Here is an 18,725-nt window from a genome sequence, read left to right as displayed (position 1 = left end):
TTAAGTTTATCTTTGAAATATAATGTACAAATTTGATGGGAAGGGTAGAAAACATGTCAGCATAGTTTTAAGGTGTACTATGTAACATTTTGGTTGGGGTTCTGTCACCTGCTCGTTTCTATGGATATGTCATTACTCTACTTGGTAATGTTCCACAGTATGACATTAAACAGCTCTACCTTACATTTATTCAATTACTGGTGGTTTTATCAGCTCAAAAATACCTAGAAAAACAGGCATTCTGACTGTGAGTGGGTTTGCTTCTCCACAGATCTGACCAGTAACTCGGTCTGGTTTGGTCTCCATGAAGATAGAAAGGTTTAATGTCATACTGTGAAACACTCTAGGCAAAGCATATCCATGAAAAAAAGCATTTGACGGGCCCTCCACCAGAAAAGTTACACAATGCACCTTTAATACAAAACTGTCTACACCATATTTAAAAAAGTGTCAACAGTAACACTTCTAGTCAGTCCTATGTAAATCCCCAGCCCCCCTCTGAGGCTGTGCTAATAATGAAGTCTTACCAGGAATTAGTGATATTACTTCCCATATGAGGAGCTTATGGGCTCAGAAGTGTGAAGTTAATCCAGAGTGGGAAAATGGCTTGGGCAATATTGGTTTTGAGTGTTGTCCAAACTGCAAACACACACTGTTTCGTATATTAAACATCACAGGGTACCAGGCCCGTTGACAGAAATTTGGGGACCTGGGGCAATAAGACTCACATGGGCCCCTCTTTAATTATAATTACCGTATTTTTCGGACTATAAGTCGCTCCGAAGTATAAGTCACATCAGACAAAAAATGAGTAATGAAGAAGAAAAAACATATTAGTCACACCATAAGTCGCACTTTTTGGGGAAATGTATTTTATAAAATCAGAGACCAGGAACCGACATTTCATCTTGAAAGGCAAATTATAGTAATAACAATAGAACAACAGGCTGAATAGGCATTACTATGTTAACGTAACATATTAACAGTTATTCAGATACTAATAGCATAAACAACAGATCTTAAGTTTACCAAACTCTCCATCTCACTCCAAATCACTAAATCCATTGAATTCTTCATCCTCGGTGTCACTTCTGAGCGACCTCCGGGAATAAATCATAGATCCATGATGTAAACAGAGCTTCGCTTCCTCTTCTGCGTAGCTGTCATTAGACTCAGCATCAGTTCCAGTTAGAATTATTTGGTCCTTTATGAATAGTGACAGGATTGTTATGGTTGTCATTGAAGTTCAGGCTTTGTCGATCCATTCAGTGACTTTCAGGAAAGTTGCATGGTGCACCCGCCTGGTTCTCGTAAGGCTGTGTTCTCCATCCCCGCTTTCCACCAGTCCCTCACAAGTTTCTCACTCACTGCAAACTTTCTTTCTGCTGCTTATTACCATTTTCAGCTGCATATTTCATTATATGCAGCAGGACAGCGGGCTTTTTCTACAGGAGACATGCGCAGTAGAGTGTGAAGTGACAGTGGTACAGGAGTAATAGTAGTACTAGATACAGACACACAAGCCTAGAGTGCCCTCTTGCGGCTGTCAGTCTGAAAATTTTAATATATGAGTCGCACTGGAGAAAAAAAGTTAACTTATAGTCCGAAAAATACGGTAATAGACAGAGGTTCCAATTCCCTAAGACTCTGAGACCTGAGACAACAGACTCCTTTGCTCCTCCTATGTTGACTCCCCTGCAGAGAACTACAGCAGTGTAATTAAATGAAAATGAAGTGAAGAAGCATGTATTTTTTTTAACAATAGAACATTTATAAAATCATTATAGTCAATCTTTTAAAATATTTTAACATTCACAAGAAACTCAAATCAGGGGTGAGTAGTTTTCAGACGCTGTACTTTTTTATCCTACTTAATTATCAGATATTTTACAGAGCAACAGGACTTCAGTAAAAGTTTTGTTTACAAGCTTCGCGTGTCAATATTAAAGGAACTGTATGTAACATTTTGATTTTAAATTGCATAAACATTACCCAAGTATCCCCAGACATGAGGTAGATGTGTTCAAATCAAATATAGCTTTTACTAATAACAACTTCATTATATAAACGTTGGATATGATGTCCAAGTTGTTTGTGTCATAATTAGGTGCTTTAGTTCTTAAAGGTGCACTGCCACCTGCTTAACTCCATGGAAATATTATTGCTTTGTCTAGAATGTTCCACAGCAGAAAGCAGAATGCGCCTTACATGATTCATTTTGGTTGCCAGGTCCAATGCTGAAACGCTGAAATCAAATAAATGGACCCAGGTTCGGTTTTGGTTGCAGTTCCTGTAGAGTGCAGGCTACATACAGTTCCTTCATATATTTTGAACATTGGTGTTTCTTGCACCACTGTTTTTTTTTTTTTTTTCCTTATTTTAGTTTTATCTCATTATTTAATTTAATATTTTGTCCATCTAATCACATTAAGTTCAATTCAGAAACATACAGACTGCTACTCTTACAGTTACTCTTACTTGAGCAGTAGTTTCCTTTTGAGTAATATCTTGAACCACTACTTTATATTTGTACTATAGTTATATTAAAGCACCTATATTACAAAACTGACTCTATGAGCTTTTAATCAGCTTAGAATGTTGTTACCTCATCATAAAAAAGTTTTAAAAAGTTGTTTTCAAGTTAACAGCTACCTTTTTACGTTTAGTTCAGTAGAGATTGGCAATTCCAGTGCTGAAATCAACCAAATGAATCTAGAGAAGGTGTATGGAGGTGGATGTTTTCTGGTTGATAAAACTCTGCCTAAATATGCAGGATGTGTGAATGACATAAAACACAACTCTAGGTCTGTTTGTGATGAGGAAACAACATTATAACAGATTAAAAGATAGCCTAATATGGGCGCTTCAAGTAACATACCCTTATGTGCATATCATTTTGGGAAACATTGCCCAACTCTGACTACAGTAGAATAAACAATCTTTGGCTGTTAAAAGTTGTTTAAAATATGATCACTAGGTACTTGTGGTATCTTGTGATTGCAGCATAGTTTTGAGTTCTACCTGAGAAAGAGCCTCTGACTCAACAGTCCAACCATGTAACCCATCAATGAGTTAAAAAAATAAAAGCAGTTTTTGCATCTGTAATTTAAGAACCATAATTATCACAATTCATTTATTTTCTGTTCCATTTTTCAGAGTTGTGGTGGCCAACTTGTGCTCCCACTCCACTTCAACCACTTTGTAGAGGTCCATCGTGGCCTTGGCATCCTCCACCGACGAATGGCCCTTCTTCCCGGTCTGAAGACACAAGAACATACATTTGAACCAGGGATGGGTAATACATAGTTTTCACTATTGGTATCTGTATATTACTAGAGGGTTTTTGCTATGTTTTCGATATTTTTTTCCCCAGTTTGGCCACAGTACATCAGATTTGTCTTTTTGACTAGACAGACTAGTGAGTAAAAATGGAAACAGAAAACGCTAGTTAGGCAAAAAATATATATTGTTCTATATATGTTTTTACAATGTAACAAATGATTTTATATCACAAAAGTACACAAGTTAATACACTCAACAATGAGTTTATTAAAAAGATATGCTTTTTCTAGAATTTAGCATTAAACTATAACCCACACTGATCATGAATAATATGCACAAGTAACAGAGAAGAGAAGAAGAGAGTGGGTGTAGTGAGGGGGTAGGTGAAAACAGAAAAAATTCTGACCACTGAAGCCTCAAATGCAGGAGAATACAGGATTACTCAACAACTTTGAGTAAGTTAATCATGGGGCAACATTTCTGTTATAACTTTAAATAATATGTCCCCTTTAAACACAAACAGTTCTGCATATTACAAACAAACAGGTTTGTTGCACAAATGCTTGAATTGCTTTAAAATGCTCTATTTCTATTATAAATACTTTACAAAGCAAAGACTACAGGATAATTTTTACTGTGTATCAAAATGAATTGTTATCATGTACAACTCAACTTAAAGTGCATATGGCAGAGTTTAACATTTTTCTAGTTATTACATGGTTTGGAGGCAGTCTGAAGTGGCAGTTTGTGAAAAAAAAAATAGACTTGAGAGTAAAAGTACATAAATACAGGAAGCACTGGTTACTTCTAAAATGGAATGCCTTTACCTACGTCATCAACACACTCAAAATGCAGGAACAATTCACATGCAAGGAAGGCATTTTTCTGACGTTAATCTAACAAAATAAAGGTGCGGTTATTTTTTATTATTATTAGTGTAATAATAATAACAGAGCAAATGTTTTGACCCTTGTTTAAATTATGGTTGCTAGGTAACTGAACTGGAATTATCTCTATCTGTCATATCTACTCCTCCGCTCCCCCCGGGGGAGCTGGAGGGCGTGTCTGGGGTGAGGGAAGTCTACGAGTCCCTGCTTAGGCTGCTGCTCCCCCGACCTGGCCCCGGATAAGCGGACGAAAATGGATGGATGGATGTCATATCTACTGCCCATAATTATAAATTCACAGAAAAAAAAAACTAGAATTTCTTTTTTTGGTAAAACCTTAAATATAAATGTGGTAACTATGTTTTAATGAAAATAGTAGTCTAACCTGTCATTTGGACTTTATTATTTGACACTCTGAATTTGTGAAAAGGACTTTGATTGACTGTTTTTTTTTTTTCAAGAGCTCTATTAATAAAAATGGACAGGACTTGTATAGAAGAAGAAGAGGGTGGTGGTACCTGGATGTCCCGATTAAAGATGGCCTTGGTGAGCCTCTTGAGTGAAGCGGGCTGTTGCACGGGAAAACCAGCTTTGGCGTTGAGCAGAGGGATCCGGGACGTGTCTCTGATCTGAGCTTTGGGGTGGACGTAGTTTAGCACTTTGAGGTCGTTGTGAATGGCGTGTCCAATCAGCACCTTCCCCGTGATCAGCTTCAGGATCTGACAATAAAAATATAAGCTCTCACTTACTTACTGTTTACGTAGCTCCAAAGTAGATCTTATGAAGCTTATGCACAACAAGGACTCATTTTGTAACCTGGGTTTGACAGAAATGAGAATCACCTCTTTACATTTTTCTCATATGCCACAATTTCTGCAAACTTTTAAGAAATATTTAAGTTAATAAAAACATTAATTTGTGTAATAAGCATGAGAAAATATGCTTCCAAGCATGAAAAGGTCAAAAACAGATCAGCAAAAAAGTAGTCTAGCAGTGCTTTTAATAGCCAAATAAATTTTAGTGCATTAAAAATCCATCCCTCCTTTCACTAAATTATACATCTTTTAATGATACAGACACAAGATGGCAAAAAAGACAGATTTTCTAACCTGAAATATTAGTTTCTGCAAATTAATGTAGTATCATCTGAGAAGCTACAGAATTAATAACACAAAATGCATTGTACAAAGCTGAAGCTAAACAGTATAAGTTGGGTTTCCTTCTCACCTCTTTCCTGGCCTGGTCGTATGGCATAGCCTCGTATAGGTCACTCCTCCTAATGCCGCTCCATCTCGTGCGGTAGTCAGTTATGGGTAGAGGTGGTCGGATAAACTTATCGTACACGACGTCTCCATCGTATGAGACGATACTGCACCGTGCGAGCTGACTGATCTGCCCTTTGGGACCCGCACCCACCATCTCACAGTCTATGGCCAAACACTTAGATGGAGCAGCTACTGAAGAGAAGCACTGGACAACCCTTTGACCACTGCTTTGTTTGGATGGACCTGCAACAGCCCCGGAGAGGACCCTCTTAAAGTCCACAGGTGTCTCCTGTTGTCCCTTCGGAGGTCCCACACCGGCAGAAGAGGAGGGCTGGTGGTGCGCTGAGGCAGTTGGCTTGCAGTGCTGCTGCGGAATGGAGCTAGTGGTAACCTGAGATCTTACAGGAGCAGAGGTTTGGGAAGAGGACTGACCCGAGCTGACTCCTGAATGGATCCTTACTGTGACAGTAGTGCCATGATTCTCTGTAAAACTGGTTTCATTGCAATGTGGCGTGTTGGTATTATGAATATTATGAGTATTGTCTCTGTTATGTGCATTGTTTGTGCGGTTAAAGGAATTTTGGATGTTCCCTTGTCTCATCTTTCTCCATCTGCTCTTCCATTGCTTCTTTTTTACACGTGTGTTGTTGTCCGACATGGCTCAGATGTTTCCTCCTGTAAAACAAAAATATAAATAAATGAAAAAATGTCAAATATTATTTTTTGTAACAACACCCCATAACACACCCACGTACACTGTTGCATTTTCACAATACTAAAATTTCAAACTTGATGTTGATAATAAGGAATTGATTCGATATCGATACAGCTAGACCCAAGAGCTCACTATATTACAAGAAAAAACAAAACAAAAACAAAAAAAACATTTATCATTTTAGTAGCAATATATCTTAATCTGGTCCCTATCAGTATACAATACAATGTTGTAATGTCATCTGAATCCCAGAAATGCAGTGTAATAACATATAATAACTCAAAACTTAAAATTCTTCAATGTAATTATGTTATTACAAGTTGTTACACATTAAATTATACCATAACATGATAGGTGAGCTAATATGTGCATTGGTTTGTGGTGGAATAGTGAGCTCAATATCAAAAAAATGCACACATAAGTAGCCTAAACAACGTTCATTGATGACCTCAACAATCAGACAGTTAAAAAGATGGTCTGTTATAATTACAGCATATTGCAGTGCTTTAAGAATGCTATACTCACGTCTTTGTTGGATGATCGTAGCGTTGATAAAGATTAGTGATCACACAACAAAAGCAAGCAGCTTTAAGTTATAGCTCTTCAGTCTGCTAGTATCACAGTACAGTAAATCATTTTAAACTCAGATACAACGCATTATTTATGCTGGGTGGAGCAATATTCCTATTTTTTATTTAAGCGAAAGTTAAACAAACCTTTTCTACTAGTGAATGCTCTCAGCACGTGAAAATGCCAGGTCAAAACAGCTTCTGATTGGTTCCAGGTTATGCCGCGTTCACTACCCATTGTTCCTTCGTTTGTGTTAGGACTAACGTTATATTATTGAAGCATTTTTATCTAATCTGAATTAGAAAATTAATTTACGATTCAAATAACGTTATAGAAATATTTACTTTACTGGATAACCATCATCTTATCATTTATTAATATTATTTTAGTGAGTAATAATGGTATTGCGCTGAGCCTGCAAAGATACAACGTTAACGGAAGCTAACTTTAAAAAAAACGAACTGTAAGTGAATGCAACCGCCCAGGAGTTAGCACGCTAGCTGTTGTTAGCGCTTGTCCACTGTTAGCGTGATAGTTTTGAGTAAGATTGTGGTTATTATGTACATGAAGTTAAAGTCGTTTGAATGAATTACACTTTTAAGTTGAATAATTGCTTTAGCAACTGAACCGATTCACAAGTTAAGCTGGGTTAATAAAGAACGGAGCTAAGTTAGTGTTAGCATTAACGTGGAATCAATACAAAACCTATGCAATTTCTTCCAAGTCAAAATGAAGACATGTTTAAACAAAGTCTTACTACAGAACAACAAAGAGAGCTGGCGACAAACCTCACCTCTTTCCTCTCGCAATACAGGCACCTGTCCGACTCCTATATTATCGTATGTAACATTTAAAAACATTTAAATATAAATAACAATCTAAGAAATTTGACTGGGCATAATATTTTTTGCATCATTTACTTATTTACTGTTATGTTATAATTATTATTGTTGTTAATGATAGTGTATGCAAGTGAACATAATGTTGACACTTCTTAATCTTGTTCATCCTCTATTTGAGACAATCAAAATGCATTCTTACAACGTGATATTTTTGCCCCTCAGGAGTTTTTCACAGAGGACCTGTGGCAGACATTACCCAGCAGCTGGCAGTCCGCCCTCAAACATCTGTCTTTTCCACAGATAGCAGATCTGTTATTAGATTCTACCTGCCAAGACAGGCGGTAAGATGATGGTATTGAGGACCTTTTTAGGAAAATGATAGTGAACCAATATCCTAGTCTATGGGGGGAATCATTTGGCGACCGTCTCAGTAGATTGTGAAGTATATGGCAATTCGTGTAATAAAGGAGTTATACCCCGAAACCCAACATTAATGGAGGAGTGCGAGGTTTTGCTACTGAAAAAAAAAGATAAAGTCTCAGGGAATGGATGGTATACCCAGTCACATAAATACATTTATGACAAATATTAATTACTTTTTATTAGTAATAACTTCCAAAGTAACTGTCCTTTCCTCCAGGTACCCTTCAGTCTGGCCTCTGTCCCTGCTGGCGTTCAGGGCCACGGCTCATGCTTTGGCCGTTTCCCAGGGAAGACAGCCACAAAAGAGACCCTTCCTTTGGGACGGGGAAGCCAGAGGAGTTCCATGAGAACCAGAGTCAGAGCTCACTGCTGGGACATATATTCAGGAAACACGTCAAACCAAAGAAACAACATGAAATACGCAAGCTGGGCACGGTACAGTTTGGTCTTTTTCTTAAAGCCCATATTACGCTTTTTTCTGGTGTCATAGTGTATTTTCTTTATCACAAACATACCTGGAGTTGTGTTTTGTGTCATTCACACACACAACTCCCTGCATATTTAGGCTCAATTCTTCTCTCAAACACAAGACACTCTGTTCCACCTTGTGATGTGATATGGTAATATAGGATATTCTGTATTTTTAAAGTCTGCACGCCTTCACTAGAATCATTTGAATAATTTCAGCCCTGGAATTACCGGTCTCTCCTCAACTAAAGGTAAAAAGTAGCGGTTAACTTGAAAACTTTTTTATGACAACACAAGGTGGAACAGAGCATTTTGGAGATGTAGACAATCTAATGTTGTCAAAAACCAGTAATGTTTTGGTGTTACATTTTTATTATTTCTATGTTCAGCTGGTGAAGAGAATTTGTGACGAGACCGGCTGTGACCAAGTGGTGGATGTCGGCTCTGGACAAGTAAAGATCCTATGAATATATTCAATTCACAATTGGAATCGGACATTTGAACAAACTGACCATGCTCTGCCCCAAACAGGGTCATCTCACTCGCTTCCTGTCCTATGGCCTTGGACTGTCAGTGACTGCAATCGAAGCTGATCAACACTTGGTTTCCATGGCAACTGTGTTTGACAAACAGTTGTTATGGGCCTTGGATAAAGAAAAGCAAAAAAGGGTAAGTCCAAAAACTAGGGTTTATTTATCTTATGCCCATTAAAAATGTGTTTGATCAATGTAGACCGTGAGGATTAATTAAATAATCATGACTAGTTGACAGTAATTTAGATTTTTTTAAATACAATCATTATCTGGAATACAGAGTCTCAAACACATGTAGAAAGGCTCGTTTTAAAACAAAGACAGTGGCGTTATTACATCAAAACCTAGAAACCATCAGTCACAATATTTTAACTTCTGTTTGGTTGATAATGTATTTAAAAAGTCTGTCTTGTGAACTATTAAAATAATCATTAATTGCAGCTCTAATAGAATTGGATTTTATGTAGACATGCTGTTACCATGTTAAAAATATAATATGTGTATCATACATTACATCAGTACTAGTCATTGACTAAACTTGTATTTATTTTGAAATTTCCAGAACTGCACCTTCCTGATCCCAGACTCCCATCCTCGTCATGTGGCCGGCTGGGTCGACCCCAACTCTTCATGGAGAGACTTCCTCAAACAGCTACAGTCATCATCACCCTGTGCCAGCCAAAGTCCGCCCACTTTCGGCCCACGTAAAAAGAAGTTAAAGGCTTCCAAGCATGAAACAAAACTACAAGATGTGGAATCTAACCCACAACTCAAAGAGATAACACAAGAATGTTTGACTAAGAATGAGCTGTCATCTTTGAACTGCTGCCAACAAACTCAAAATGTCTATGAGGAATCTGTGTGTAACAACCAGGTAGGGATGTCAAGATGGTTTGTTTATCGATAATGGTGATTACTCAGATGACACTATAATTTTGAGAGCCCAAAAAAGTAATAATTTTGACAATTTTAGTAGAAAAAAATGTAATTTCCATTTAATCTATACGCCACAAAAGTACAAGTAACGTAGACTGTTTATATCACTGCTATTTAACTTCATTCAGAAAGTTTGTTTTAAACCAGATCACATACAGCTTCTTCATATGAGATCATGGTGGCACAAACAGTCCTTATTTTGATAATTTGAAATATATTTTTACTAATTACAAAAGGAGTTATAAACGATAAATTACTGTAACTTCTTTATATTTTCGATGATACAATGAAAGTAGCAACACCTTTATTATGCTAATGAAAATTAGTTTGAAAATGAATTGTCTGTGTTTATGACATAGAAATAAAGGCTTTAGTTGCAGGTTCTACTTACTGCACTTTTGTTCCACTTAAAGGTGCACTATGTTACGTTTGGGGGTCCGTCACCTGTTTGTTTCTATGGATATGTCATTTCTCTGCCTGGAATGTTCCACAGTATGATATTAAACAGCTCTACCTTATATTTATTCAATTACAGCTGGTTTTGCTGCTCAAAAATACCTAAAAAAACAGGCATTCTGACTGTGAGTGGGGTTGCCTCTCCACAGATCTGACCTGTAACTTGGTTTGGTCTCTAGTTTAATACCATACTGTGAAACATTCCAGACAAACCAATAACATTTTTATTGAGAAAGTGTTTGATGCCCCCTCCCCCAGAAAACAAGTAATACCAAAACAAGTAATACAAAATTGAAAATCTGATATATATCACAATAATCGTAACTCAAAATTTTTGTTATTTTCTTATCCTTACGACCAGGAGAGCTTCTCAGACTTCGTCCTCACGGGCCTCCACGCGTGCGGAGACCTGAGCGCCACCCTCCTCCGCCATTTCGTCAAGTGCCCACACGTACGCGGCATCACGTCTGTGGCCTGCTGTTACATGAAAATCACCACCAAGGAGAACCCGACTCCTCCTGGGCTGGTTCAGTGCCCCTGCCCCACGTCCCTCACCCGGCACCATTCGGAGTTAGGGTACCCCATGAGCTGCTGGGTGGGGGGTCTGCCCGGGCACCAGCTGTCGTACAAGGCGCGGGAGGGGTCGTGCCACGCCATAGAGGATTACATGAGGAGGCTGAGAGAGGGGAGCGAGCTGTTGAGGACGCACTGCTACAGAGCCATGCTGGAGAGCTTCATACGAGACGTGAGGCCGGACTTGAAGAGAGCCGGGATCCAGACCATCAAGAAGGCTCATATGTTACAATTTACAGAGTGAGTGGGGCAGGTTTGGTATTTGGTTTGATTATAGCTCTGGGTTTGAAGGAGATACTGTAGGTAAATAGGGAAAAATGCATTTAGAGATTAACAGAATGGTGCCCCAATTTGCATAATTTCTGAGATCTGAGGCAATCTGTAATATGAAAAAAAAAAAGAAACAAAATATTAAAAGTTCTTTATTACAGCCAAAGTTTTTTTATTGTTTAATTTTCTTGATTACAAAACCCTAAAGGTGTCTCTCACAATTGGGTTAAAGGTGCACTACAGTCCCTGACAAAAGTCTTGTCGCTTATCCATTTTGTAGAAACAAAAGCTTATAACCTGACTTTAAATTAATCAATTGGTTTTAGAAATGTCTCATATGAAAGCTAAAACCCTCCCAAATTATGCTCAATATACTAAAATTAATTTGCTTCACTGAAGAAAGATTGATCATTTAATGAACACAGAAAGGTCAGATTTTGGCAAGACAAAAGTTTTGTCACCTACAGAAAATTGAACAAATAATTGACTTCAAATACAAAAATATGTTGCATAACGTCAGTGAATTAAGTAGTGGTGCTGTGAGATCCATATTTAATATCTTGCATGACTTCCATGAGCTTGAAGGACTGCATGCATGCGGTTTGACAATGATTCATACAATTTGTAGATGAAGTCATCAGGAATAGCAAAGAAAGCAGTCCCAGAGTTCATCAAGATTCTTTGGTTTTGCCTTCCATGCTTCCTCTTTCATTCTACCCCAGACATGCTCAATGATGTTCATGTCTGGTGACTGGGCTGGCCAGTCCTGGAGCACCTCGATCTTCTTCGCCTTGAGAAACTTTGATGTAGAGATAGAAGTATGCGATGGAGCACCATCCTGCTGCAAAATTTGACCCCTTTTATGGTTGGGAATGTAAGAGGAGCTAATACTTCTTGATATTTTTGGTTATTGATATTGCCTTCCACCCTGCAAATGTCTTGCACACCCCCATACTGGATGTAACCCCAGACCATGATTTTTCCGCCACCATTCTGGGTGAATCTTGGATCCATGTAGGCTCCAGTAGGTCTCCTGCAATATTCGCGGCGGCTGTGATGTAATTCAACTGAGGATTCATCTGAGAAATCCACCTTCTGCCACTTTTCCAGTGTCCATCCTTTTAGCAGGCTGTGGGCCTTGGCAAATGCCACATGGTTTTTTAATTGCCTTGTTTAGTGCTGGTTTCTGTGCACTGATTCAACTATGGAGGCCATTTCGAGACAGAATTCTACAAACTGTTCTGGTTGACACAGGGACTTGAGGTGACCAGGCCTGGTGGAGCTCTACTGCAGTGGAAAAGGGGCCTTGGATTTTCAAATCAACAAACGGTCCTCCCGAGCAGTTGTCTTGCGGGGTCTGCCAGACCTGGGCTTGTCAAAAACATCTCCAGTCATTTCAGATCTTTTTCTTATTCTTTGTACTTGACGCTGAGACACATTGAAGGTGTCACCACCTCAGCAGTGGATCTGGTCTTCAGCCTCTTGATAATTAAAGCTTTGGTCTCAGAGTGGATCTTAGGCATGTTGTCAGAGGTCAAGTTGCAGTTGATGTGAAGGTCTGGTGTGCTGGGGTTCTTTTTATACACACCCACTAATTGATTGATCAGTAACTGATCACAGGTGAGGCTGTAATCTAGGATTGGGTGCATCATATGACAAGGCGACAAGACTTTTGTCTTGCCAAAATCTGACCTTTCTGTGCTCATTAAATGATCAATCTTTCTTCAGTGAAGCAAATTTATTTTAGTATATTGAGCATAATTTGGGAGGGTTTTAGCTTTCATATGAGACATTTCTAAAACCAATTGATTAATTTAAAGTCAGGTTATAAGCTTTTGTTTCTACAAAATGGATAAGCGACAAGACCTTTGTCAGGGACTGTATATCACTTTTCTGGTTTGGTATTGTTTTGATTATTGTTTTGTCCTGGAATGTTCTACAGTGTGGCGTTTAATATAACTATCTCCATGGATACGAGCAGGCCAACTTACAGGTCAGATCTGTGGAGAAATGAAGAATACATGTCTTTATGGTAGTTTTGAGAAAGAGTGTTTGGTTTGATTATAGCTGTGGGTTTGAAGGAGATACTGTAAGAAGACAGGGAAAAATGTATTTAGAGATGAACAGAATGGTGTCCCAATTTACATAATTTCTGGGTTGGAATAGAGACAGGTATTGTTTTTAAATTAAATAAAGGAGTTGTTTTAGAAGTTACTCTTTCAGCAAACTTCATATTACCAGAAAAAAATGTAAAAAAAATTAAATAAAAAATAGACCAGGTGACCAGACCAATTACAACTGTTATCTGTGAAAGCTATAATTGGATTTGAACATGTTTACTTTGTATCTGGGGACACAGATAGGCAATGTTTATGGAATTTAAGTCTTACATTAGAGACCCTTTCAATTTTCTTCACCTCAGGGAGACATAGCAATACGGAGAACTGAAGTTTCGAAGTGAAGGTTTGTACGAGCCTAAACTTTCTTTGCGGTTGCAGGTACGCTGGTCTGGGGCTGGCCCGGGTGGGTTTGCCCTCTGACCTCCCCCTGGACCCAGCTCGTGTGGAGGCCATGCTGGAGCACCAGGGCAGGGTGGTGGTGTTCTTCAGCCTGGCTCTGCTGCTGGCTCCGGTCGTGGAGAGTCTGGTTCTGCTTGACCGGATCATCTACCTACAGGAGAACGGTAAGCTTGTGCGTTAGGGCCATGCAGCTTTTTCAGCTTCAATACCAACTTCGATACTATGGCTTCAAGTTTCTGTTGATACCCAATAACAACCGATCACCGTGCAAAGCTTATTTCATTTAAACAGAAATAAAACAAGACACAACTGATCCAAATGTGTATGTAGCTGTTAATTATCCCACATGTATCCCATATGTAACTATAGAACAACTTTAAATTTTCTTGTCCAACTACACCAGTAAATAGTCTCATTACATATGTCCAACCAATATATCGTCTGAAGTTATATTTTGAAGCCGATATCTGATCGAGCAAAGTATCGGCGCTGATATCTGGTATCAGTATCGGATCGGTGCATCACTCATGCTGTGTGGTTCTGGGGAAAAAAATTTACCATATTTTCCGGACTATAAGTCGCTCCGGTGTATAAGTCGCACCAGCCAAAAAATGCATAATGAAGAAGAAAAAAACATCTTTACTTTTTGGGGAAATGTATTTTATAAAATCAGAGACCAGGAACTGACATTTCATCTTGAAATGCAAGTTATAGATAATAACAACAGAGTAGAACAACAGGCTAAATAGGCATTAATATGTTAACGTAACATATTAACAGTTATTCAGATAATTATAGCATAAACAAGAGAACATAAGTTTACCAAACTCACGATCTCACTCCAAGTAACTAAATCCATTAAATTCTTCATCCTCTGAGATAAACTGTAGATGCATGATGTAAACGGAGCGCCGCTTCCTCTTCTGTGTCACTGTTGTCAGACGCAGCATCAGTTCCACTTAGAATTATTCTGGCCTTTCTGAATCCCAACAGGATGGTTTCAATTGTCACTGAAGTCCAGGCTTTGTCGATTCATCCAATGACTTCCAGTAAAGTTGTATAGCACACCCGCCCGGTTGCCGTGAAGCTGTGTTCTCCATCCCCACTTTCCGTCAGTCCCTCACAAGTTTCTCGCTCACTCCAAACTTTCTTTCTGCTGCTCAATTACCATTTTTGGCTGCATATTTCACTATTTGCAGAAAGACAGTGGCTTTTTCTGCACAAGTAAAAGTAGCACTAGACACTGACACACAAGCCTAGAGTGCCCTCTCGAAGCTGTCAGTCTGAAAATTTTAATATTTAAGTCGCACCAGAGTATAAGTCACAGGACCACCCAAACCATGAAAAAAATGCGACTAATAGGCCGAAAATAAGGTAATTTAGATTTTTTCTAAATACAAATATTCAGAGTTCTCATTGTAAAACTACTCCAGGAGCTTTAATATTGGAGAGAAGACTGAAATTTGACCTGATCAGTTATACAAGAATCTCACGTAGTTCAGAACATGTTTGTAGAGGTCTAAACTACAAGCACAACAAGCATTTTTATATAAAGGAGGATATTTTGTTCTTTTCAGAGGACATTTTATTACCTAAGCTTTTGTGATTTGATAATTGCGCCAACTCAACCTATGATTTTGACTAAAAACTTGTATTTATTTCGATGCAAATGTACAATTTTATGTCGTACAGAGTTGTATAGATTCCATTCCAAGATTTTGTTCACTATCCAATTCTAGAGTTGTATGAAACATAACTTTGTCTCAGCTGTCTCAGATTTTTGCCCCATTATTTAGAGTCAAACCATTAAGTTAAAACCAGGCTTTATTGTTATATTAAATTTGGTGTAATGAAACAGAAGAAGACAGATCCTGGTTACTGTTGCTGTGACAATTGCTGCAGCCATCTTGTGACTGTAAGAAGAGATAAATTATAATATTTACGGGTCTCTGAATGATGAAAAATTAGGAATGTTACCATAGCGATTAAATTATGATATTTTTACAATAGGAAAATGTCCCTAAAAATGTACAGATAACTGAAAGCTGGTAAACCCATGAATAAAGCAAATCATGGATAGAAATGTTATTAAAGGTGCACTACGTAACTTTTCTGGTACAACTACCTTAAAAAGTATGCATTTTACTGTAAGTGGGCCCACCTCTCCACAAATCAGACCTGTAAATTGTTTTGGTGCCTGCTTGTCTCCATGGAAATAGATACATTTAATACCATACTGTGAAGAATTCCAGGCAAAGCAACAACATCTCCATGGTAGCGGATCCTCCACCCTTAAGTTACACAGTGCATCTTTAATGAAAGGAGCTGGAGACAATCTTTTTGAATTATTTTATACTCACATTGTTAATACTTCATTGGTGTATATTTGATGCAGAATTATTATTATTCATTATTGCGTACGTGATGGAGATTCTTGTATCTTCTCTGTTCCAGGTGTGGACAGTCAGCTGGTTCCTCTCTTCAACCCAAACTTCTCCCCAAGAAACTTTGTACTGGTGGCTCTGAAGCAGCACAGATAATCTGAGCACATTTTGACAACGTTTTGCCTTTGCACTCTTTTTGTATGCTTGTATGGAGTTTCAGGCATATCATGTTCTTATTTATTTGGCAATGAAGACTTGTCATGTTTAATGGACATTTATAATTATTAGTCTACTATTATGTTTTAACCCAAATTGAAAGTCTTAAAGGAACCACGTGTAAGATTTTTATTTAAAATTCCATAAACCTGACCTAACTGTGTCCCCAAATATGAGTTCAAATCAAATATTGCTTTTACTGATAACAGTTGTTGAATATTTTTAAAAAACAGAATACGACTGACTTGCTAGTGTTACCAAAATGTGTGCACTGCAGTGAAGAAGAGAAGAGATTTGAGGCACTCTGCAATATGAAAAAAAAGAAAAATTAATTAATTAACAGTCCTTTGTTACAGCATGAACAGCCAAAGTTTATCATTGTAGATTTTTTTTTAGGGTTTACAAAACCTTAAAAGAGTCTCTCACGATTGGGTTAAAGCTGCACTATGTCACTTTTCTGGTTTGATTTTGTGCAGTTATTGTTTTGTCCTGGAATGTTCTACAGTGTGGCATTTCATTCAACTATCTCTATGGATACAAGTAGACCAATTTACTGGTCAGATATGTGGAGAAGTGGGTCTGCTTTCAGTAAGAATACATGTCTTTATGGTAGTTTTGATTAAAAAAAAAAAAAAAACTGTAAATGAATAAATACAAGATATATTTGTTTAATGCCATACTGTGGAACATCTGAGGCAAAGCACTGCCAGCACAATGAGACAAGCAGATGGAAAAGGTACACAGTGCAGCTTTAAATTTGAAATCATGGTTGCCTTTAGTTGGTGTTGAGTGAAATCAACCTTTGCAGAAAAAAAACAAATTGTCAAACTTTGATGCAAGCTGCATAGCTGATTTCATTTTCTTTCTTTTTAATTTTTTTTTTACGTATAATGTCAACATCTGTGTGTGAAAATGCTGCATTTCACCACTTGATGGCACTGTTGATGCATGATTTCACTTTTAACAGCTTTATTTGAAATCCGAGACGCCCACATTTTACACACCTTGTCAACTTAACATCTTGATTCTGAAATAGTTTTACAATCCCCTGTTTTATAATTGACAAAGCTTGTGCCTCTTTATGAAGCTATTGAATTTCTCCAGACAGGATTAAGTTCACAGCGGCTGGGCCCAACAATGGACAGGAGGGTTTAAGCTACATGGGTCAATTAAAGTCAAGCCACTGTCAATGAGCTACACATTTACAAAGATGTTAAAGGTGCAATGTGTAACTTTTCTTGTGGGGTGTCCGCTACCTGCATGTATAAATGACGAAGTTATTGTTTGGCCTGGAAGGTTCCACATGGGTGTTGTTACCTTGAAAAAATATACATTGTTAACGTGTGTGGGGTCACTTGTCCACAGATCTCATCAGTATTTTATCGGGTGGCATCGCCTGCTTGTCTCCGTGGAGTTAGACGTATTAATGCCATACTGTGGAGCACTCTAGCCAAAACGAAAACAAGCAGCCACTTTAAATTATGCATGGATTGATTAAGTTGTGAAGTTAATTTTCTGGAATCCTCTAGTTAAAGAATTAAAACTTTTGGAGTGCGTTTACTCTTGTTCGTGTCCACATAATAATTGGGACTAAAATCTGAACTAAACTAGATTAGACCAGGACTAAACCAGGACTAAACTAAGACTACTAGAACAGTACCAAACCAAGTTTACATCTGGACTAAACTGGGCGCAAACCAGAACCCAAAAAAGACAAGTATGAATGCTTCATTATTTGTTCATCATTCCGTCACTGACTCTGTTTTACAAGAGGAAAAGAGAAACATCTACTTTTGAAATAAATGTTATTAACCTTGAATCTAAAAAAACAGAAGCACCTTTGCTTTCAGACATCAAAAACATACCTGGAGTTTCATTCACATGTTGGCGAAGCTTTATTATTAGTCTGTGTCAGTCTACATCTCCAAAGCTAAAAATGCTCTGTTCCAAGTAATGATGTCGTTAAGTAGTTGTTTTCAAAGTTCTTTTTTTCAGACCAAGAGTTTGTTTTCATACCAGACAGTTTGGACTGTTCAATAGCAGTCTTCCTCAGAGTGGTCACATGATGTTGCTGTGACGTGTCCGGTCAGCTGATTTATACAGGTTTTGACGCTGTCTTCCTATTGGTGGAGGCAGGATGACAGCGCCATCTGCAGTCTGACTTCCTCAGGACAGTATCCCAGGTGTGTGAGAGTAAAAAAAACCCTCATGCCGGTTTATAGTCCCGTGGGCAAGTATCCGTATTTCGATTACGTCTTTAATCCAACAACGTCCTCTGTCTTAGTGATGTTTGCTCTGTCCCAGTACTGTCACACGTCTGGAATACTGTCCTGAGGAAGTCGGACTGCAGATGGCGCTGTCGTCCTGCCTCCACCGGTAGGAAAAC

The 18,725-nt window shown here is 38.2% G+C and overlaps 2 protein-coding genes across 3 annotated transcripts; one reads left to right on the top strand and one right to left on the bottom strand.

Annotated features, from left to right (window-relative positions):
* Positions 1 to 866: 866 nt before the first annotated feature.
* Positions 867 to 6,914, bottom strand: isg20l2 (interferon stimulated exonuclease gene 20-like 2). Of its 2 annotated transcripts, none has more exons than XM_020936416.2 (4): positions 6,866 to 6,914; positions 5,397 to 6,109; positions 4,688 to 4,888; positions 867 to 3,258 (listed from the first exon to the last, which is right to left on the bottom strand). In XM_020936416.2, exons 2-4 carry the CDS (start codon positions 6,090 to 6,092, stop codon positions 3,130 to 3,132), a joined length of 1,026 nt encoding a protein of 341 aa, XP_020792075.1. In that variant the 5' UTR covers positions 6,093 to 6,109; positions 6,866 to 6,914; the 3' UTR covers positions 867 to 3,129. The 2 variants fall into 2 exon arrangements, with proteins under 2 accessions (XP_020792075.1, XP_020792067.1); XM_020936408.2 differs by having other exon boundaries at positions 6,675 to 6,900.
* A 284-nt stretch (positions 6,915 to 7,198) lies between these two features.
* Positions 7,199 to 17,899, top strand: mettl25b (methyltransferase like 25B). The gene is given in 10 exon segments (XM_055163971.1): positions 7,199 to 7,558; positions 7,784 to 7,902; positions 8,202 to 8,286; positions 8,288 to 8,419; positions 8,842 to 8,904; positions 8,984 to 9,121; positions 9,548 to 9,859; positions 10,739 to 11,190; positions 13,719 to 13,903; positions 16,194 to 17,899. Coding segments are annotated over 10 exon segments (1,704 nt in total). The 5' UTR covers positions 7,199 to 7,426; the 3' UTR covers positions 16,280 to 17,899.
* Positions 17,900 to 18,725: the final 826 nt, after the last annotated feature.

This window comes from Boleophthalmus pectinirostris, unplaced genomic scaffold, assembly GCF_026225935.1.
Source record: "Boleophthalmus pectinirostris isolate CB_2022bp ecotype Guang Dong unplaced genomic scaffold, ASM2622593v1 HiC_scaffold_6, whole genome shotgun sequence".
Taxonomy (NCBI): Eukaryota; Metazoa; Chordata; class Actinopteri; order Gobiiformes; family Gobiidae; genus Boleophthalmus; species Boleophthalmus pectinirostris.
Note: the sequence above shows the minus strand (reverse complement) of the source record. Positions and strands in the feature narration are given on the sequence as shown.